At 34.6% G+C, this 22,337-nt stretch overlaps 3 protein-coding genes across 3 annotated transcripts; 2 read left to right on the top strand and 1 right to left on the bottom strand.

Moving 5' to 3' along the window:
• Positions 1-328: 328 nt before the first annotated feature.
• LOC110938042 (protein TIFY 10A) lies at positions 329-2,420 on the top strand. Its single transcript, XM_022180513.2, has 3 exons — positions 329-546; positions 1,256-1,513; positions 2,055-2,420. The coding sequence occupies exons 1-3, from the start codon at positions 396-398 to the stop codon at positions 2,201-2,203; spliced, it is 558 nt and encodes a 185-aa protein (XP_022036205.2). The 5' UTR covers positions 329-395; the 3' UTR covers positions 2,204-2,420.
• An 11,057-nt stretch (positions 2,421-13,477) lies between these two features.
• LOC110938041 (oligouridylate-binding protein 1) lies at positions 13,478-19,504 on the top strand. The gene is made up of 12 exons (XM_022180512.2): positions 13,478-13,752; positions 14,926-14,987; positions 15,162-15,264; positions 15,966-16,042; positions 16,127-16,188; positions 16,627-16,714; positions 16,796-16,871; positions 16,964-16,994; positions 17,877-17,993; positions 18,087-18,172; positions 18,785-18,958; positions 19,076-19,504. The coding sequence occupies exons 1-12, from the start codon at positions 13,663-13,665 to the stop codon at positions 19,313-19,315; spliced, it is 1,206 nt and encodes a 401-aa protein (XP_022036204.1). The 5' UTR covers positions 13,478-13,662; the 3' UTR covers positions 19,316-19,504.
• An 891-nt stretch (positions 19,505-20,395) lies between these two features.
• On the bottom strand, positions 20,396-22,083 carry LOC110938039 (FCS-Like Zinc finger 13). The gene is made up of 2 exons (XM_022180511.2): positions 21,597-22,083; positions 20,396-20,830 (listed from the first exon to the last, which is right to left on the bottom strand). Exons 1-2 carry the CDS (start codon positions 21,986-21,988, stop codon positions 20,692-20,694), a joined length of 531 nt encoding a protein of 176 aa, XP_022036203.1. The 5' UTR covers positions 21,989-22,083; the 3' UTR covers positions 20,396-20,691.
• Positions 22,084-22,337: the final 254 nt, after the last annotated feature.

Here is a 22,337-nt window from a genome sequence, read left to right as displayed (position 1 = left end):
CATTTCATATAAATTTAAGTTAAAAAAACCAAACATGTTATAATTGAGTAAACGGTTAATAAAAAACCAAAACAATATCATAACATAATTTATCACACACACCATCTACATGATTTACTCTAAATTATTCATGATATTTGTATATAGTAAATATTCTATTCTATATGAATAATAAAAAAAGAAAAAAGGGTCCACCATTAGAGCACGTGGTAAACAATATGAAAATAACAAAAGATTTTAATATTAAAGGGGGAACAAAGCATGTTCATGGAAGTTGTCAAGAACACGACTCCTCTTTCTATATATACCACAAGTTTATTAATCACCCTTTCCTATCTACACACCTTCAATTCCAGATTCCTCTCTTTCTTTCTTCTTCACAAAAATATTATATCATGTCTTCTTCATCGGAAGTTGTGGATTCCATGAGATATTCCGGCCAAAACACACAGGTCCGGGCACCCGAGAAGTCTAGTTTCTCTCAAACTTGCAATCTTTTCTCTCAATACTTGAAGGAAAACAACACTTTCCCAGATCTAACTCTTGGTAAGTTTTTAATTCCTTAGCCATATAATTACACGACTATTTCGCGGAACCAGAACCTTTTAGTCAGGTCAGGTCCGTCTAAGGTTCATTTCTGTACCAGTTACAACCATGGTTGTAAAACAGAGTTTCAAGGCAGCGCTACAAGGTAGTCTGCCGAGACAACTTTCTTCAACTCCGCCTGTTTACTCGGAATCGATCAAACACGGTCAACCGTGGTCAGAATCGGATCTAGTAGGTCAACTCAGGCTGAGTTTGACTTAAAAAAAATAAAACATAATTTCTATTTCTATCATATTAAAAAATGAATATCGTTTTCACGTATTTTGTTATAAATATTAGTAAATTTATGTTATTTGACATATATTTAATTTCCAAAAACTATTTTTTTTTTTTATAATTTAACATGTCTGAGTACTCCCCTGGTACTCTCCGCCTAGGCTGAGTACTCTTAACTTCTCGGTCGATCGACTAAGGACGCATATTGACTTTTATAACCATGGTTACAGCTAAGGCGTACAACTCATATTTTTATTAAATAAAAAAAAAATTACGTGTAAAAATTGTAACAAATTCTAGTGATGGAAACAGCGGACTTCTTGACCTTCTCTTGGTTCCGCTTTGTATAAGTTTATTAACTATTAATCTTTTGGTTCTTGAAAAATTTCTAATGGAGGTAAATATTGATTTTGTGTAATTTCAATTTGTTCAGGTAGGAGCGCACCACAATTAACTGCCACCATGAGTCTTTTTCCCATGAATGAAACCCCACGCGCCACCGCGCAACAAGCAAACAAGCAACAAGATCAATCAAAAACGATGACCATCTTCTACAATGGTCAGGTCATGGTGTTCAATGATTTAGCTCCCGAAAAGGTTAAAGAAATCATGAAACTTGCGGACCAAGGAAGCGCCCACAAACCTATTAAGCCAGATGAACCATCCAAGCACACTGTTGTCACTGGCTCCGGTAATTATTAACAAAACCCATAGGTTCTGGTGAAACCAGAACCTTTTAGTAGCGTCTGTTCTTTTTTCTGTCGGTTACAGTTAAGGAGTCAAACTCATGTTTTGTTAAAAAAAAAAAACTCAGATTTTATATGTAAAAATCTAGAGTAAATTACTTTTTGAGTCCTTATGTTTTAGTGATTTTACCATTTGAGTCAAAAATCAAAATGTCTAACGCCCTGACCCCATAGACGCTTTTTTATAACCATTTGAATCATTTTGAGTCCAAATTCTAACCCTTTGAGTCTAATTTTTTTTTTAACAAAATTGGACTCAAAACGTTATAAAATGAACAAAATTGAATTCAAAACATTATAAAATGAACTGTTAAGGACTCAGAATGTTAAACTTTTTGATTTTGGACTCAAATAATTAAAACTAATAAAACACAGAGACTTAAAAAGTAATTTACTCCAAAATCTAACCTGTGTCAGTGGTAGGAAACATTTTCTTGATTAAATATAGTGAAACTAAATCATCGTTTTGGTTTTTTTTTTGTGCAGATCTTCCTATCGCAAGAAAGGCTTCGCTTGCTAGATTCTTGGAGAAGAGGAAGGACCGAGTCACGGCTCGATCGCCATATCAAGTTCATGATGTTTCGAAGCAAGAAGACAGCAAGGAATGGTTGGGACTTGGTGGACTATCTCATTGATTGATTAAGGATATTAATTGGTGTTTTTAGTTATGTTTGTTACTATTTTTTACGGAGGGCCGATTTAACTATACTATATCTGATCTGACTTGTTTTTACGTCTTTCTAAAATTGAAAGATGTAGTTTTTTTTTACTTTTTTTTACTACATGGTATGGAATATGGATGATATACTATTAATTAATTAATTAATTAATATTATTTTGATTTTCTTGTTACTCTTTTTTTAGTACATGGTATGGAACTAGTAAAATTACCCGCGCGTTGCGACGAGAATCGGTCGACGTCGATCTTAAAAATAATAGTCAAAATTAGTCAAATTTACTGATCTGATAGAAAAAAGGGAAAGGTAAAAAAATTCAAAAGATTTTGAAAAAGGGGGAAATCAAAGATAAAAAAAAATTAAAAAAGAAAGTCAAAGGTGATCAAAGGAGGCCAAGTTATTCACATAACTTAATAATTGTATTTACAGAAATATAGTAATAGTAATAGTAACAATAATATGGATGATATACTATTAATTAATTATGTAATTAATATTTTTTTTTGTATTTTTGGTTTAAGGTTGATAGTTTTTTGTGACGGGGCAACTCGGTTTTAGGCTTTTTAAATTTCGAAGGTTTCTTGAATTTGAAATGCTTTTATAAAGATTTGGACCAGCCATGAGGGTATCCACTTGCAAAATCACTTTATTTCCTTAACAATCTCACCACTTTCTTTTTCACAACATAATTCATTTAATATGTATATGAGATAAACTAATACATATAGGTGTTTAGCCCCGCAGTTTTATACCAAATCGGTCATTAAATTAGCTGTCTTACTGGTCAGACGAGTTTGAACCGATTTCAACTATAGAACGGAGTCATAAATAATTTAAAATTTTAAAATATAATTATAGAACTAATTTAAAAGAAAATATGTAAATACTTTATATATTTTTGTGTGGATTTGTAGTATTAATAAAGTATAGAACCTTAAATAAGCAAAATATAAAGGGTGTGAAAGTAAATAAATAGTTGAATTAGGAAAAAAAAATCTTAAATTTAAAAAATATAAAGTATGAAACAGTAAATAAATCAGTAATTGAGAGTTTTAAAGAGGAAAAAATTGAAATCCAATTGTTAGCCGACCGGTTCACTGTTCAAACAAACATAATTGGACTACGAATGTGTCCGACCAGTCAGGGCAACTGGTTTGGTTCGATTAGGAAGACGCTACTAGTAACTATAAACTACTTATTGTATTGTTATTCTTACTAACAATTTAAATAAAAAGACTCATTGTTATGATAAATGAATATATGCGATCTTGTTAAAAAAAATATGCGAACTTGTTCAAAAAAAAAAAAAAAAAAAAAAAAACATATGCGAACATGTAACATGTGGGTGGCTGTGATAAATACTTTAAGTTGGGTGTTTGTTTGACCATATTTGATTCAATTAATGTCTGAAAGGAAAATAAAGAATAAAATTATTTAATTAATTAGGAAAATGATAAGGAATATATTTGTTGCGTGTTTTGCTAATTGATCCATGTGGTCGATAATATGATTTTAAAGGAAAAAAAGGTAGATATTTGGCATGGTGGATAAGAAAATGATATATGCTTATTCCATGTCCGGAAATAAGTTCAAGATAATGATATAATATAATTTAATGTTTAAATCGTGATGCTTTAACTATTAATCATCACTTGTCCAACACTCTTAACCATTAAGTACCATCATTTAATTCTTAAAACGTATTTAAACACGACTCTTGGGAGTTAGGACTATCTTATATAAATATTTTTAACTTAAGATATCAACAATTATACAAACTCATAAACCATTATAAGCATATAAAATATAGTGTAACTTACATTATTGTATATGCTTTGTCAAAAAATTTACCTTTTGTCTATCAAGTAACAAAAATTACTCGTTCCACTGTCTCATCTATGGTCTCACATATTTGATCCCTTAGATTAGATAGTTGAGTAGTAAGTAGGAAGAACGGTATGAGTAATTTATGATACTTAAGAATGAAAAATAAAATTTTATAAAAATACATGGACGGGCATATAATGATATAAGTAAAAGAGTTAACTGTCATTTTCTTTCCTGTGGTTTGGTGGAAAATGCCACTTCAGCCCTTTTTTTTGCGTCAGTTCCGTTCTTAATATTTTTGAAACGTGTCACTTCAGTCCAAAAAGATAACTCCTTGGCCCAGTTCCGTCCTCGACGTTTTTAACGGCGCGTTATCTTTTTGGACTAAAGTATCACGTTTCAAAAATTTTGAGGACGGAACAGACATAATTTCTTTTTTGAGACTGAAATGACATTTTCCACCAAACTATAGAGACGAAAATGACAGTTAACTCTAATTAAAATAAAAGGATAAAAAAAATATTTTAAATTTTAGGCTAACAATTATGTTATGTGTTATTTGATAAATATAATTCATCAAACTAAAATAGTGTGATGTTTAATACTAAAACTAACAAATATTTGTTAATACTTTTGCATGTTTTTAGTGAGAAAGAAATAATATAAATGATGCTAATAATATATATTTACGCCGGCCGTGAGACAATGAAAGAAAAACTAGGACACAATAGTGACCACTGGATCAAGTAAGCAACGAATTTGGGCCGTATAAACTAAGGAAATATTTCTTCGGGTAGTTTGTTACCTTCAATTAAATTAGATCATGTACCATATATTATTTGGCCCCAAACTCTGCTAATACAATTCCCACGATGATCAATAGTGCAGGAGACAAACAGATAGGGTCGGCTCAAGGGTAAGTAAACCTAAGCAAGGGCTTTGGGCCACCATTTAAGAAAGACCCCAAATTTAAAAAAGACTCTGCTAGTTTTTGTATATATATTTAAGAGTAAAATGCACGGATAGTCCCTGTGGTTTTGTAAAGTAACACCTATAGTCCTTAACTTTTGAAAATTACACCGGTGCTCCCTATGGTTTGACAGTTTGTTACTCGGATAGTCCCTAGAGTGGATGACAGTTAGTTTTCTCTGTTAAGTCTATCTAAAATTACTTATTTACCCCTTGTTTTTATTAAAGTATAAAAAAATCATACACACACACACACACACACACACATATATATATATATATATATATATATATAAACACTTTGACACTCTCACTATCTCTCTGTCTCTCAAGAAAAGCCCCACCACCACCTACAGTCACCAGCACCACCACCTGCCACCATCCATTTCACCCATTGATTTCATTCAACTTAACAACCAATTAGAAAGAATCTAGAGAGAGAGACAAGAGATGTGGGTGTGTGTGTGACCGGCCACTGTTGTTGACGACTCCAATCAACTAAAGGCAATGGCAGGGGTAGCCTCAACAGGTGGAACGGAGACGGGGTGGTGGTGTTAGGTGGTGGATGGTGGATGATTTATTAGGTGTGTCTGGTGGTAGCGAGGGGAGGCGTGGTGATGTCGTGGGAGGCGATGTTGTAATGATGACGGGGGCGGCGGTGCTGTGGTGGTGTTTGATGGCGTGTTGAAGTCCGACAGGTGGTGGATACTGGTGGTTCGAGTTGAAGTCCGACAGGTGGTGGATACTGGTGGTTCTATTCGTGTTTTCTGTAATCATTTTTTTGGTGAATCTTGTTCGTTTCTGTACTTAGATTAAAACCCCCAATGTAATTCACAAGATCATTCACTGTACATGATTTATTTGTGGATAAAAGGAATTAGGGCGTGAATTTGGGAACAGGGGTGGTGGTGGTGTGGGGTGTAGGGTAGGTGGTGGTGTGGGGGTGGGTGGTGGCAGATGGTGGTGTCAGGTTGGATGGTGGCTAGTGGTTGGTGATGGTGGCAGTGGTGGTGCTGGTGACGGTAGGTGGTGGTGGGGCTTTTCTTGAGAGAGAGAGTCAGAGTCAGGGTGGTGTTTATATTTTATAGAGTGGAGAGGATGAAGGGTAATTTTGTCATTTTACATCTACTTAACGGATAAAACTAACCGTCATCCACTCCAGGGACTATCCGAGTAACAAACTGTCAAACCACAGGGAGCACCGGTGTAATTTCCAAAAGTTGGGGACTATAGGTGTTATTTTGCAAAACCACAGGGACTATCTGTGCATTTTACTCTATATTTAAATTAGGGCGGTTAAACATAAAATGGTAGGTTGATTTAGTGGTAAACTTCCTCTCTAGTTACAAGTAAGGCAGGGGTTCGAGACATTGTTAAGCCTTTTTTTTGTTTGTTATTTTTAAATACAAAGCCCAAAATCCAATTGGTACAAGCCTAACAAAAAGAACCTTATTTAGTAGGTCTGAGATCTTTAGTTCGCTTTGAGCCTCTAAAACGGTTGAGCCGGCCCTACAAACAGTACAAAAGGACAATGACGTGTAGCCAATGAACGTGTGCTATTCACTGTTCCATGATCTCCACTCACAGTTGATAAAAGACTCGATAACAAGTACACTCGGCAAGCCACATGGCACCAATCACCGTACGCCAACGTCCCTATACCTCTGCATACACTACTGGCCGTGTCAGAGAGGACAAACCAGATGTTCCTTGTTGGCGACGTCCGGCGCAAGGCCCATCAGCCCAGTTCCTTCTCCACCCTCTTCGGCTATAAATGTTGTGTACACGTAATTATGCGCACATTCCATAAGGTAGAGTGAAGTGCCGCACGGGCGAACCAAAATCCAAGCGCCAAACCACTAAACCTAACAGTGTAACTTTCAGCTTTCCTACCAGAGGGGGGAACTCCAACCTTACGGTACATAAACCCCCAAGCAACACTAAATGTTGTGTACACGTAATTATGCGCACATGCGCAAAGACAAGTGCAACAACATGAGCATAAAACTCGAGTTTTAACCTATAGTTCACCACATGGAATTTAAAACTCTAGCCACTTTGTGTTCGTATGTATGACCCCACACATTTAAATCATAACTTTAGAAACAATGTAAAAAATCGATCTATAACTAAAACCATTAACCGCCAATAACCGATTAACCGAAACCGAACAATTTTGATTTCTTAATAACCGAAGTGTGCAGTTATGATTTCGGCTTTAAGCAATAACCAAACCAAACCACACCATGCTCACCCCTAGTCTCCACAAGTAAGATGCATTCTTTAAGCTTGTGAATTATGGGCACAAAACCTTATTTTTATTTTATTTTTATAAATTAAGTGATTTAACAACCCTTTTGTATTTAGAAACATGTTAGGCTGCTTTTCAAATGATCGAGTCATTTTCCTCATTTTCTTTTTTGCACTTTTTCTCACCATACGTGTTAAAGTGTTTTGAGATAGAAGATAACATGATTGTCTCTAATTAGTCTATGATTTTTAAGACTTGAAATGAAATTTATTCACCAATGGGTGCCATCTAATTCATGTTAATTTTAACCTTAAGGGTCTAACCCCTATGCAAAAATTCACTCAAGTCCAAGCAATGCTTGAACTTCACCATCGATAACTTGTTCCTTCATATATTTTAGATTCTTTTTGGTAGCTATATTTGTACATGAACTCATGTTTGTCTAACACGCCAAAAAAAAAAAAATCAAAATTTTCAAAGGTCATAAACATTCAAGCAATCGACGTACAGTTCTAGCCATCGTGCCATACATCTTAATCTACACTATACCACCGCCCCTAATACAATATGCATCCCATCATCACCCAACTTTACTCTTATGATCCCATTCATGAATAGACACAATTAGGTCATGAGGGAAAATCATATGATGTTATGAACATGTGCCCATGATACATACCTAACAATAAAGACCTAAACCCTATCTCCCATATCATACATGTCATGAATCACAACCCTTTTTCTGTTATGGGCAATCTTTATGATTTTTTCCTTACATCCAAAGCATCAACTTTTTTTATTTACTTTTTATGTTTGTCTTTTGATTTGGAATGATACATTCCCGACTTGTTTCTGATATCCGTTTTGTTATTCTGCTCCCATAAACAAATAATTTGCTTAACATTGTCTTCATTAACATAAGGCTGGTAAAAATGGTGTTAAATGTTTGGTGATTTTACTGGTATCGATGTCATAGTAACTAATTGGACTTTATTTAAATTAAATGGAATTAAGAATAAATGTTGATACGTCAATCGTTAGCAGTATTTAAGTTATTGCTAAAGGTGTTCATGCTGACATAAAGTTACCGCAAATAGTAGCTAAATGTTGGGTGTCGAATCCAGCAAATAAATATAAAATAAACCTACTTGACACACTAAAAATAGTATGAATGGAAGTAAGGTTCGTGTCCTCAGGGATACAGATTAACTAGTTATGCCAAAACGATTTTATTCAGATACGATTGTTTTAAAAAGGGGGGTTTTGATTTAGACTTAAAATTAATGAGAACAAAATTTTATAAAAATGCTAATTAAAGTGGTTGTGAAAATTCAGATGTTAAAAACTAATTTCAACACCAGGGCAATTTCTTGATTCGGTTCGACTTACGATCATTAACGGTCACGGTGCAATGATCATTTTAAATAATAGTTTGTATCAATACTAGACGTCACGCAGTTCGGACATCCCCTCTATCTAATATCTAACCAAGCGCAGTTCGTTGATTAGAGTCAACCCGCTACTCTAAACTCACGCCGTTCGGATTTTAGCGTGCGGGTTGCGTGATAGAAGTATCGATTATAATCAAACACACACGCCGTTCGGTATGTTTAACTAGATTGTATGATTCTATAACGAAACCGAGTTCATAGACAAACACAACCCGTTATTTGTTCCTTTTATCAAAAATCAAAACTGGTTAAGGTTTTAAAACTTGATGAACTTTATTAGAATAATTAACAAAGTGGCCAGTTTCATTAACAAACTAATATATATCCGGTAAAAATATCCGGATTTAAGATCAAGAAACACACAAACAAACCACTAAAATAATTGAATCTAACATAACCGTTTCACATAAGTTTATAAACCAAATCAAACAAACTAAACCCCGATGTCGAAACTGTAAAAGACTAGCCGGACATGATTGCTAGTTCAATCAATACAAATACTAAATAAAATATTAGAATTCAAACTTACGAAAACCAAAAACTCCAAAAATTAATTGATGTTCTAGAAAATCCTCGCAAGAAAAATGCTTCTTTTTTTTTTTCCTTTGATGCTGTCGTTCACCGATGGATCCCCAAAATTCCCCCCTTTCTTTCAAAGTTGTTGGTTATTTTTTTTTTTCAAGTCTATCTCTTCTAATCCCCTCCTTCTCTACGTTTTTTTTTCCTTTCTTTTGTGGACTAATCCACCAAACTTCCATTAGCCCATGACAATATACTTTAAGCCCAACATACTAGAGATAAAATGAACTTTTGACCATCGACCGATTTTTTCTCTCTTTCCAATTTATTCAACTTAACTCGCTTCCTCCATAATCAGTCGATCCCTCCAATACTCGTTATCGGCACTTGCAATTACTCCACGCCTACAAAAATCATTAAAAACGACCGAAGTAGATTCCGTTCCACAAAAACGTGTGTATTTCAAAATTATGAGGCATTATTATGAAATATGCATGATATGTGATGAAATTTTATTATTAATATGCTACATAAACGTGCCTAAAAATGCAACTAACACTAAAGTGCTAAACAATTCAATCGTATTAACCGTCAACTGAGATACTGTCTCATGAAGGGTTTCTCGTTTCATCAAAACATTGTGATGGTTCTCTAACTGTATAAGGCAGACCTTTGGTCCCGTTTACCTAGGGGTGCAAACGAGTGGAGTCAAGCCCGCGCTTGTTTAACTTATAAGAGCTCGACTTTCATATATCATACATAAAATTATGGCAATACACAAAGTACTAACTTAACTAAAACTAAAGAAAGCATGTCTCGCATGTTTGCAATGTTCATAAGTTGATAACACAATCAACATTCAATGATAAGAAAGTACACTAAATAACATTACTTGTATTGGAAGAAAAAGAAGTTCAACTTCACTCACAATTCATATTCATAAATAATATAGGGACTTTTATATATTTTCCCCTCTTAAGTTGTCTTATTATGTATTTCCCTAAACCAAAAAAACAATTACATATTTCCCCTCCCTAACCAATATATATTACATATTTTCCCTTTTCATTAAAATGACTCTTATTTATGACTAGTTTACCCTTAATGAACTATTAAATGAATATTTACATATTTTCCTATTCTATTATCATCAGTCATTTACCTATTTACCCAATTCATGTAGTATCGCTCTAATTCTTCTACCTTTTACTCTTGTCAAACAATACAAACAAAACCATAATACTCATAATATAAAACACAAACTTTCAATAAAATGCAATTTTTGTTCATAATCGATTCAGTTTAAGAAACTTAAAATTTAAGAAGTACAAATACGATACACATCCAATACTAAATGGGTTGTTTTCGTCTTCCATCATGAATCACCTAACGAGAACAAAAGACCATGAACATATCATACAAAACCAAAACTAAGTCAACCAAAAACATATTAAACATTAAATAATTCAAAGCTAGAAACATATTAGGCATCAAATAACTCACAACCATAAACATACAATAGAATACACATCATGAATCAACTTCCTGACAATAGATATAAATCTTTGTATACACGGTTCAAATGTTCAATACCTTAAAAACATTAAACAAAGATATAAATGAAACTTTTGATAACCAATAAATGAAAATTAAGAATTTAACTACTCATTTTGTTTGTATTTTGAACAAAAAGATAAATTCGACTCACAAAAGTTAGTCCATTATTAAAAGTGACGGTTTTAAAAATATTTTCTCATAGCTATTAAAGAATCAAAATTATAAAGAAAATATATCAAAGTACAGTTAGAAGCACAGCACACATATAAAAATAAACAATTTCTCTAGTTTTTTTTTGTTGGATCACAATTTGTCTCTTGTGAATCTTCATAAAAATAGACAAAAAACGGAATCATATATAGAACCAGCGAACCAAAAACATATGTAACTGAAACTGATATCAATTAAGGCGATTTTCAAACTTTGAATTCTACATATCTGTTGTTATATATTGTATGGCATGACAAGCACAGGACAAGCAGACGTATTACTATAATGATATAGTTTGAGAAACAGCTACAAACAACTAATCGGTTCAAGAAAGGGATAACTAAAAGGGTAAAGGGGGGTTCAAGAAAGGGATAACTAAATGGGTAGTTTGAGATTTATGTTCTTGCCGTCATGTTTGTGAAGAGAAGCAGGGAAGGTGGTTTTGAAATTTTGATTAAAGAAACGGATAACTAAAAGGGTAAATGGGTAATTTTATAAAAATAGGGGAAATATGTAATTAAATTTAGAAGTTGAGTAAATATGTAATAATGTATCTTAATAAGGGGATATATGTAAAAAATCCCAATAATATAAAATACATGTATTTGTAGTAATTGTAATGTCAATTCAATAATACGATTAAATTAGTTCAGTGAACAAAATAGTGACAAAGGTCAAAGAATATAACAAGTTGAAATGGGTAAAATGGATTAGAAGTTATCGTTAGAATATTAAATTTATGAATAATGTAAATTTTTAAACCTTTTAAGGAATATGGGCTTGTGGGCTGACGAGCTCCCTTCTCACATTGCTTTTTGGTTTTCATCCTCATTCGTGATCACTTGACCCGAATAACAAAAGAGTATATTTGTATAGCAAGCCCATATTTTTTTTAAAGTTAGAACACTTTTACACACACAATAAAAAAAACAAATATTTATTTAATTAGTTCCATTTTAACAAAATAGTTTCACTTGACCAACTTTATCAACACCATCTTTAGCTATCAACCACCTATCACCAAACAAATACTGGTATACCCTCTTGGTCTAGTAAACGGTCAATTAAAATAGAGAAATTGAATTTTAATGGTTTCAACTTTGATCTATTGGGTGAAATTAATCTCAATTTATTAAATGTTTACATAGAGTGTTAACTTTAAACATATTTTTCTTTAAGGATTTCATATTAACTGGAAATTAACCCAAATAGTTTTTGCTTACATTGATGCCTTATGTGGTAAATTTTTGAGGACATAGATTGCTTATGTGATAAGCTTTTAATGACGCAAGCTGCTTATGTGGTTGTCCACGTCAGCAAAAACTAACTGAGTAAACTTTTAGTTAGTATTGAACCGCTAAAGAAAAATAGATTCAAAGTTGGGATTGTCGGTAAACTTTTATATGGATGGGATTAATCCTTACGAATAGGTTAGAGTTAAAATTACAAACTATAAATTTGCAACATCTTTGTGCATAGGGAAGTCGTATCTAATGTTTAGGGAGGTTTTAAAAAAAATTAATATTACACTTTCAACCCAAAACTATTAATTTTTTTTACTTTTAACCCAAACGTTTTCATCTTTTACAATTTAACCTTACAACTTTTTTACTTTCAACTTTGTTCCCTATGCTTTTCATATTTCACAAATTTTTGTTTTACGATTCGTTCTGAATTTTGCGAGCTAACATATGCGTGTGTGGTTCAACGCTTTTACGTTTCGTTCTAGAATTTGCGAGTTAACACGACGCAACGTGCGTGTGTAGGTTAACGTTTTACGTTGTCTATTTTCTCCATTTGACAGGCCCGTCGCAATGCGCGGGTTCTAAATCGACTTAGTTATTATTTTCTATATTTTACGTTTCGGTTTAATATCTACGCATTAAATTAAAAAATATATAAAACATAACTTTTCAATACATGATATATAAAATACTCCAAGCGTGATTTAAATAAAATATATATAATATTTTGAGGATTTATAAAATTGCCATTTTTAATTTTTTAATAACTCGATGACTTCTTCTTTATCCTTTTTCTCAAAATGTAGAAAACAAAAACCATAAACAATAGTAATAAACAAATAGGCAGTGATGGAGTGGTTGAGAAAAGACTTGGTGTTACTTGTGACGCAGGTTTAACTTCCATTCTCTCCATTAATTTCTGTGGTGGTGGTTTGTTTTAAATGGGAGACGAGGTTTTACCGATTATTCCACTGTTATGCCTTCGGGCGGGTGGAGGTCGGATTTCCACGCATCTGGGAGAGCCAAGGGGCTGACGGCGGTCGAGTAGTCAACCTTGACCACAACGTCCGGTGTCACGCCGTCACGATGATTGACACGTCGTTCCTTGCCGTTTAAACAAAAATAGTAATAAACAAACTCAAAGAAAAGATCCAACGGTGGAGACACAACAAGACATAAAACCATCGCACGAAATACATATGCAGATTAGAAGATCTGACACACATGATAACACCACCATCACCATCCCCCTCTTTTTATTTATTTCAACAATCTTCTTCCACTCTTCCTTCCTTCTTTTCTCTCCTGTTTCTTACTTAAAACAAAACCCTAGCTAGCTTTACATAACATAATACATACACCCCCTCCTGTATCTATCTGTTTCCAAACATGATGCCACAGCATCAGAGGATAAGACAACAACAAGCCCTGATGCAGCAGCAATCCCTCTATCACCCAGGTCTCATAACCCATCCACAGGTAACCCCCCCCCCCCCCCCCTTTTCCATTTTCTTGATTTTTTGTTATCAAGTTTAGATTTTTTGTGTTAAAGGTGCTACCTTTTTTAGTGGGTATCAAGTTTTATGATCCGGGTCGGGTTCTTTTTTTGTGGGTTTTGTATAATCTGTAATCTTTAGTGGTGATGATGCATATTTTTTAAATTTGGTGTGCTAGCTGTTTGTACTGAATCACTATAGTATAGTTTTGTTTTGTTTTGAGTTGGTGTTTGGGCATTTTGTAGAAATTTGTGTAATACTGTTTTATTAGTTTCTTGAATTGGGAATTGATTACAGCTTTTTTGCTAAAGGATGTTGTTACTATATACAGAAATATATGGCACTGAAATGTGTACCAAAATGTACTAGTGTTTTTGAAGGTTTTAGGCTTTTAGTACTAAAAAAGCACCTATTTGTTCATGTGGACACAAGTTTAAAAAGATAATACAAGAAAGGGTTAAGAAACCATGAGAGATTAATGGGATCAATAGACCAATTTGATGGACAATAATTCCTGATTCTGTTAGTTTTTTTTATTGGCAAATTGGAAAATAATAATCCCATCTTTCTGAAATTGGCCGATGATAATGCCAAGTAAAAAATTAGCCAATAATAATCCGACCTCGTCCAATTTTTTTTGTAAAATAGTCCTCCGTTAAAATAGCTTAACGGAGTTAAGTTTTTTTTCCGAATTACGAACCGATGTTTTAGGGCTTTTGATCAGAACGAGGATACGAGTCGATTGATGTAAAACTTACCTCAAAATACTGCCCCCAACCCACGAAAACGGTGCTTCAATTCGGGTGTTTAACATCCAATTAACAAAATTCAAGCCATTTCGAACACAATTTCGAGGTAAGTTTTACATCAATCGACTCGTATCCTCGTTCCGATCAAAAGCTCTAAAACATCGGTTTGTAATTCGGAAAAACACTTAACTCCGTTAACCTTATTTTAACGGCAGACTATTTTACAAAAAAAATGGACGAGGTCGGATTTTTATTGGCTAATAACTGACTTGGGATTATTATCAGCCAATTTCAGAAAGATGGGATTATTATTTTCCAATTTGCCTTTTTTATTTATTGATTTTTTTATTTTTTTAACAAGATTCACATAATTTTATTAGACAAGTTTTAACTCTTTATATTTGCAGATAGAACCTATCTTGAGTGGAAATCTACCTCCCGGGTTTGATTCAACTACATGCCGCAGTGTGTGAGTGTCTTCGTTTTCTCCCCTGTTCTATAATTCCGAACAAAGCTCTCTTTTCCTTATCATAGTTCAAACCATATTATTTGTTTACTTAACTAGCAAAACACTTTTGTATGGTTTAAACACCTCATGCTAATTTAAACTCGACACTGACATCAAATATCCGACTTTATTTAGGTATGTTGGGAACATTCATCCACAGGTCACCGAACCCCTACTTCAAGAAATCTTTTCAAGCACCGGTGCTCTTGAAGGTTGCAAGCTCATTAGGAAAGATAAAGTATGAGTAATCATTGTTTCTCTCATGATTTTGACTAAGGAGTTATTTATATTAGAAAGTTAAAAATACAAAAGTCCCTTAACGTACGCGACCACCTGATAACGTGCGTAATTATGCATATAACATGTGTAATTAGGGTTGAAACCACCCATGCTTAATTTTGAGTTCAACATGCGTAATTTTCATGTTTGGTTGCATGCGGGTTTTGATTTTTTTTTATAATATGCGTAATTATGCAAATAACGTGCGTAATTAGGTTTAACCCAACCCATGCGTAATTATGCAAATAACGTGCGTAATTATGCAATAACGTGCGTAATTATATCAAGTTAATTACTATTGTGCCACCACGTTCAATTGAAGGCCTAGGGTAGGTCAGATGTGCGGTTGAGATGCTCACGTATGCTTCGCACGATCAGTGGCGAAGCTTGAATTTTTTTACCGGGGGGGGGGGGGGGCGCGAAAACGTATATACCCAAAAATTTCTATAGAGCCGGGGGTCGAAAACATATATACTCAAAAATTTCTATACGAAAACTACATATATAACACTACTGGCCGAAAAGTTCGGGGGGTCGGGCACCCCTCCTGGCCCCTTCAAAGCATCGCCCCTGCGCACGATAAGGTGGTCTTGTACATTAACCTTCCCCTATATATAAATATAATAGTGTTTTTGTTTTATTTATTTTATTTGGATTCAGTCATCATACGGGTTTGTGGATTATTTTGATCGGCGTTTTGCTGCTCTTGCGATTGTGACTCTTAACGGAAGGCATCTGTAAGTAAAAACCTTAAAACAGTATCTATTTCCCGTTCTTGTAATAAGTCACCACTAATTGCTTTTGAAATCATACATTTGCAGGTTCGGGCAGCCCATCAAAGTTAATTGGGCATATGCCAGTAGCCAACGGGAAGATACATCAGGTTTGTTAACGTAATATTAACTTAGTAGTCAATAATATATTTTTGAGTTAAATGCCATTTTAGTCCCTGTGGGCCATTTTGCCAGTTTAGTCCAAAGGTTTTATTTTTTGCTTGTGGGTCCAAAAAGGTTTCATCGTTGCCATTTTAGTCCACTGGGTTAACTTCATCCATTATTTCTGTTAACGAGAAGGGCAATTCGGTCATTTTATATGGCCGAATTGCCCTTCTACATATAAAATGAACGAATTGCCCTTCTCGTTAACAAAAAATGGGTGAAGTTAACCCAGTGGACTAAAATGGCAACGCTGAAACCTTTTTGGACCCACAGGTGAAAAATGAAACCTTTGGACTAAACTGGCAAAATGGCACAAACCACAGGGACTAAAATGGCATTTAACTCTATATCTTTTTGTTAAAACTTTTATCTTGGTTTTGCAGGCCACTTCAACATATTTGTCGGTGATCTTAGCCCTGAAGTTACTGATGCAACTTTGTTTTCTTGCTTCTCTGTTTACCCTACTTGCTCGTAAGCCCTAATTAATCGTGTTACGGTGCAAAATGCATATTTTTAGTATATTTTTATTGATTTTTTTTGGATGTTGGCAAGTGATGCAAGAGTTATGTGGGACCAGAAGACGGGCCGCTCTAGGGGTTTTGGATTTGTTTCATTTAGGAACCAACAAGTAAGCGAAATTCATGTGTGTCTGAAAAGACCTTTTTGCCCCCACTCCTTTTAAGATACTAATTAGAATTCATTTCTCTTTTTATTTAACAGGATGCCCAAAGTGCAATTAATGATTTAAATGGTAAGACATTTTAGATTGAGTAAAGTACATAGATGGTCCCTGTGGCTTACCAAATTTTGGATTTGGTCCCTATCTTTCTAAAAGTACACGGATGATCCCTGTGGTTTGCACTTCGTAACACATTTAGTCCCCAACTTTACCAAAAGTCACATGTATGGTCCCTATGTTTTGCACTTTGTAACGCATTTAGTCCCTAACTTGAACCTGCTGAAACCTTTATATTTCTTGGTTGGGGACTATCTTGGTTTAAAAAAGTGCGCCGTAAGCGCAAAGCGACCCTAGGTGCAAAGAGCTGCGCCTTGTGTGACATAAGGCTAGCTCTGTACAAAAAGCGCACAAAAAGCGAGCTTTTTTCGGAAAAATCCCACTGAGGCGCGTGCTTTTTGTACAGAAGGTGTTTTTCTGCTTTAAAGGGTTATACGTGTAGCTAAAATGGTTATACATTAAGTGATTTATACATTAAATCATATATAAACCTTATTTATCACTATATTTTGGGTAAGGGATGCTAAAAGCCTATAGGATATATATATAAAAAATATATAAGCACCTTGCGCCTCACGTACGAAAAGCCCGCCGCTTTTGTGATTTGCGCTTCGCGCTTTGATTTTAGACCTTGTCGCTTTTGTGCGCTTCACGCTTTTTTAAACCAAGGGGACTATATGCATTACAAAGTGCAAACCATAGGGACCATCCATGCACTTTCGAAAAGCTAGGGACCAAATCCAAAATTTTAGTAAACCACAAGGACCATCCGTGTACTATACTCTTTTAGATTTTTGCTTTCTTTTTTCAAGTCCTTTGATTTTATTGCCCGTTTTATTAAAATGACTTTTGTGTTCAGATTCTATGTTTTATAAATTATTTAAATTTATATTGTAGGAAAATGGCTCGGAAGTAGGCAAATTCGATGCAACTGGGCGGCAAAGGGTGCGGGATCAGATGACAAACAGCGGTCAGATACTAAAAGTGTTGTTGAATTGACAAACGGAACATCAGGTTAACTTGTTACAAATAAATATGCATTTTTTTGTAGAATTTATACGGATGTCGTATTGTTGTTTCCATTTTGACATTGGCTTACATGTGCAGATGATGGTCAAGAAAAGGTCAATGAAGATGCTCCAGAAAACAATCCTCAATACACAACCGTTTACGTTGGCAATCTGGCTCCCGAGGTTAGCATTTTCTAGGGGTGTGCACGGTTCGGTTTGGTTTTTGGCTAATACCAAAACCGTAATTGAAAGTTCGGTTTTTGGTTTTCGAAAACTGTTCGGTTTCGGTTTTTTTCGGTTTTAGCAATGGTTCGGGTTTTTTTTTTTTTTTTTTCAGTTATTTTTTTCCGTAAGTTTTTATTAGGACGTTTTCTTTTGTAACACTTTGAAAATCATTTAATTTTTATGTTAAATTTTATTATTTCTTGTAGACAATGGATAAATCATTTCATTGATAAATAAATAAATATGTTAACGTTCTTATTATAAATACTTAACATTCAAGTATAAAATTAATTATTCCTAAATCAATATATAACAAAAATTAAAAAATGATTTTTAGGTTATTCGGTTCGGTTTTTTTTCGGTTTTGTAAAATGCAAAACCGTAACCGAACCGCAAATTTCGGTTCGGTTTTTTCGGCTTTTTGTGTGGTTTGGTTTTTTCGGTTTTCTGCTTACCCCTCACATTTTCTTTGAATTCTAATTTTCTATAAATCTATTTCAATAAGGTCAAATGTCACTTAATACATGTTACACTTGTTTTAAACTACTAATTGAACAAATTATATTATAGGTTACATCAGGTGATCTCCATTGTCATTTTCATGCTCTTGGTGCTGGTGTTATCGAAGACGTTCGACTTCAACGAGACAAAGGTTTTGGTTTCATAAGATACAGCACACATGCCGAGGCAGCTCGTGCTATTCAGTTAGGGAACACTCGTTATCTCTACGGCAAACCCCTTAAGGTAATTTTACATTTACAAACCCATTAGATCTATATTCATCGAAACATTTGAAATTATAATTTAATTTGAATGCTTTTTTTTTTTTTTTTTTTTTTTTTTTTTTTTTTTGCAAAACAGTGTTCATGGGGTAGCAAACCGACACCTCCGGGGAGCAGCTCAACACCTCTACCCCTGCCAGTTACCGGAAATAATATGGGGTTTTCCGCCATGGATATTGCTGCTTATGAGAGACAATTGGCTCTTAGTAAAATGGCTCTGATGCATCAGCAGATGGGTGGTGCCGCTAGCCAGGGTGCGGTCTATGATGGTGGTTACCCGGGGATCGCCTCCACACAGGCCCCTGTGTACTACCAGTAACTACAGTTGCGAGAGACGGTCGATTGTTGAGTTGGGAAGTATATCTAGAACTATGGAGATTAGATAGGGCTCTCTTTTTTTTTTTTTTTTCCCAAATGTTTTATGTTATTATTGATTGAAATGTTTGTTACTTGTTATTGTATAACTTTGAGGATGTATATTAAAAATAATTTCACAATTTCACCCGTCTTTCAAACATATCCATTTTCTCTCTAAGACCATCTGTAGTGGGGCGTTATTTTTAAAAAAAATTGAAAAAAAAAGGCCCGGTAACGCCCCCACCACCATTACATGGGGCGTTATTTTAAAAAAAATCAAAAATTGTAGTTAGGCGTTTTAATAATAACGCTGAAATGAAAAGGGTTTGACCAATGGGAGTGTTTGCTTTTCTTTTGCATGTGGACCAGCCAATCAGGAAGTGTTTGCTTTTTCTTTTCTTTTTTCTTTTTTTTTGTTTAATAATTGGAAGGGGCGTTATTAGGCATTATTCCCACTACGCCACTTTTGCAATAACGCCACATGCTGACTGGGATGACACGTGTCAGATAATGCCCCATGGTGGAGGCATTATTTTTCTTAACCACTACGGGTGGTCTAATGATAAGTCTATTCTGAAACACCTATGTTAAAAATAATTTTAAAATAATATGTAAATATATTGTTTATGTATCCATCCCCTCTCTATACGCCACCTAAGCATCCTGTTTCTCTCGGTGGAGGCGCTCTTAAATTACTGGTTTTACTCAATTATGTTCTAAAAATGGCTTATGCACGCTTTGATACATTAGTAGATGCAGTGGCGAAGCTTGAGATTTCCGACCGGGGGGGTCAAAAACGTATATACCAAAAAATTTCTATAAAACCGGGGGTTCAAAAACGTATATACCAAAAAATTTCTTTACGAAAACTACATACTCTCCACTACAGAGCGAAAAGTTCGGGGGGTCGGCCGCCCCCTCCCGCCCATTAGAAGCTGCGCCCCTGAATAGATGGGTGGTGCCACTAGCGAGGGAGCATTGGTTACCCTGTCAATGCTGCCACTGCGCTACACGGGCCCATACGTACTACCAATACTTACAGTTTTAGATATGAACATTAGATCTGACTCTCTTCTTTTTCTTTCCAATGTTATTAGAATCACATCCTTATGTTAAAAGGAAGTATTGATTTATGTATGGATCATGGATGCATATATCCAGTCCAGAATTTAACAAAGAAAATCTTGAACATGATGTTCTTCAAACTTCTCACTTATACGACCCCCTATGTACACAAAATATGATTCATCATGCCCAGATCTCGCGATCTTGGATGATACATGTGATCAAACTTATGTCACTATCACGCTTCATGCTTGAGCACGCTTCTATGTTCGGCTAAATCGCAAAAATCCCAGTCGCCATCACTCGACTAGCGCCACTGGAAGACGCTTGTGAGCTACAATATTTCTCCGGTCTCTCATCCATGCCTATCTGTCTGCTCCTACATTCTGGGCTGCAAAATGCTTTCTCTCCCCTATTATAAAACACCATATAATAATTACATAGGCAAAAGATAACAAATAATCTTAACATACTAAACATACAAATTGAAGGAAAACTTAAAAAGACAAGGTGACATTTTTGTAATTACCACCAACTATCAAAGTTACTATACAAATGTGAACTCAACCAAAAATACCTAAAAAACACAAAATTTTTTTAACATTTTTTATTAAAAAATCGCTACATTTCGTTAGCAAAAAAAAAAAAAACAATATTTTATTTTTTTTTGCTGCTACTAAAAGTAGAGATTTTTTTAATAAAAAATGTTAAAAAAATAAAATAAAATAATTTGTGTGTTTTTTTTCTTATTTTTTTAGATTTTTTGGGGGTTTAATTTTTAGCATTTTAGCTTGGGTGGGTTGGGTTGGGGGGGGGGGGTGTTAGGTTTTTGGGGGTGGGGGGGGGGTTAGGTTTTTATTTAGGTTTTTGAGGGTAGGGGGTTTAGGTTTTTTTTTTTTTTTTTGGGGGGGGGGGGGGGGGAGGGGCGGAGGGGTTAGGTTTTTTAGGTATATTTGTAGAGTAACTTTTATAGTTATTGATAATTACAAAAATGACACCTTGTCTTTTTGAGTTTTCCTTCAATTTGTATGTTTAGTATGTTAAGATTATTTGTACAAGAACTTTACCCTAATTATATAAATCATCAAGTTATTTGAAATCCCATAAACTGTCTAAAAACCAAAAAAAAAAAAAAAAAAAAAAAAAATTAAAAATAAAAATCTCTTATATATAATTACCTGTACATATATATATCTTTGCCATGCAGTCTTTTGTTACACAAATGGCATGAATTCAAAAAACCATCAGGTTGAGGCAGCCTCATATCATCATCACCAGGTGAAATATTAAAAATGCAACCTTTCCCACCACCTTTAGTAACCTTTCCCCTATCACCAACAATCCTCAACCGAGACACCGGATTCGCGTGAGACCACATTCGGCCCATGCCACTAAATTCAGCCCTTTCGAGGGCCGCAACTATACCCAGTCCAATCCCACCCATATTCCGGTTTATAACACCCGTAGGTGACAAAACTTTAAGCTCCAAAGGACTTGTTAAACTTGTTGGACTTGTTGGACTTGTTCCAGGAGTGATCAGTTTTCGGATCACGGGACGCCGGTTACTCATGGCTAACTTACAATAAACAGAGAATTAAGTCAAGTGATTTTATAAGAGAAATATGTTGAGAAACATTGAACATGAAGGATACATGAATGATGGAGTTGGTGGACTTAGCCCACTGCCCATGGTATTTGGTTTGGACTTCAAATTATTGAGGTTACATTATGCTTTTTTTTTTTTGTTTACTTTTTTGTTTGTTTGTTTGATTATATTGTTGTAATGTAATATAAACTATCAACTTTTTAATAAAAAAATGTCATGATCAATGGTTGCTTTTTATGGCTAGATGGGATGTATTGATCATGACTAGGTCGCCGGTTACGGTGACACAAAGATTCATTCCAACACTTGTTAA

Source organism: Helianthus annuus, chromosome 4 (genome assembly GCF_002127325.2).
Source record: "Helianthus annuus cultivar XRQ/B chromosome 4, HanXRQr2.0-SUNRISE, whole genome shotgun sequence".
Taxonomy (NCBI): domain Eukaryota; kingdom Viridiplantae; phylum Streptophyta; class Magnoliopsida; order Asterales; family Asteraceae; genus Helianthus; species Helianthus annuus.
The sequence above is the reverse complement of the archived record's forward strand: the minus strand, read 5'-3'. Positions and strand labels throughout refer to the sequence as shown.

Coding starts and splice junctions, on each gene's coding strand:
- LOC110938039 (XM_022180511.2), bottom strand. CDS start 21,988: ATGAGTAACCGGCGTCCCGTGATCCGAAAACTGATCACTCCTGGAACA. Junction 20,831..21,596: donor AAAGATATATATATGTACAG/GTAATTATATAT, acceptor GTTTTATAATAG/GGGAGAGAAAGCATTTTGCA.
- LOC110938042 (XM_022180513.2), top strand. CDS start 396: ATGTCTTCTTCATCGGAAGTTGTGGATTCCATGAGATATTCCGGCCAA. Junction 547..1,255: donor TTTCCCAGATCTAACTCTTG/GTAAGTTTTTAA, acceptor CAATTTGTTCAG/GTAGGAGCGCACCACAATTA. Junction 1,514..2,054: donor CACTGTTGTCACTGGCTCCG/GTAATTATTAAC, acceptor TTTTTTGTGCAG/ATCTTCCTATCGCAAGAAAG.
- LOC110938041 (XM_022180512.2), top strand. CDS start 13,663: ATGATGCCACAGCATCAGAGGATAAGACAACAACAAGCCCTGATGCAG. Junction 14,988..15,161: donor TCAACTACATGCCGCAGTGT/GTGAGTGTCTTC, acceptor GACTTTATTTAG/GTATGTTGGGAACATTCATC. Junction 16,995..17,876: donor TGCAATTAATGATTTAAATG/GTAAGACATTTT, acceptor TTTATATTGTAG/GAAAATGGCTCGGAAGTAGG.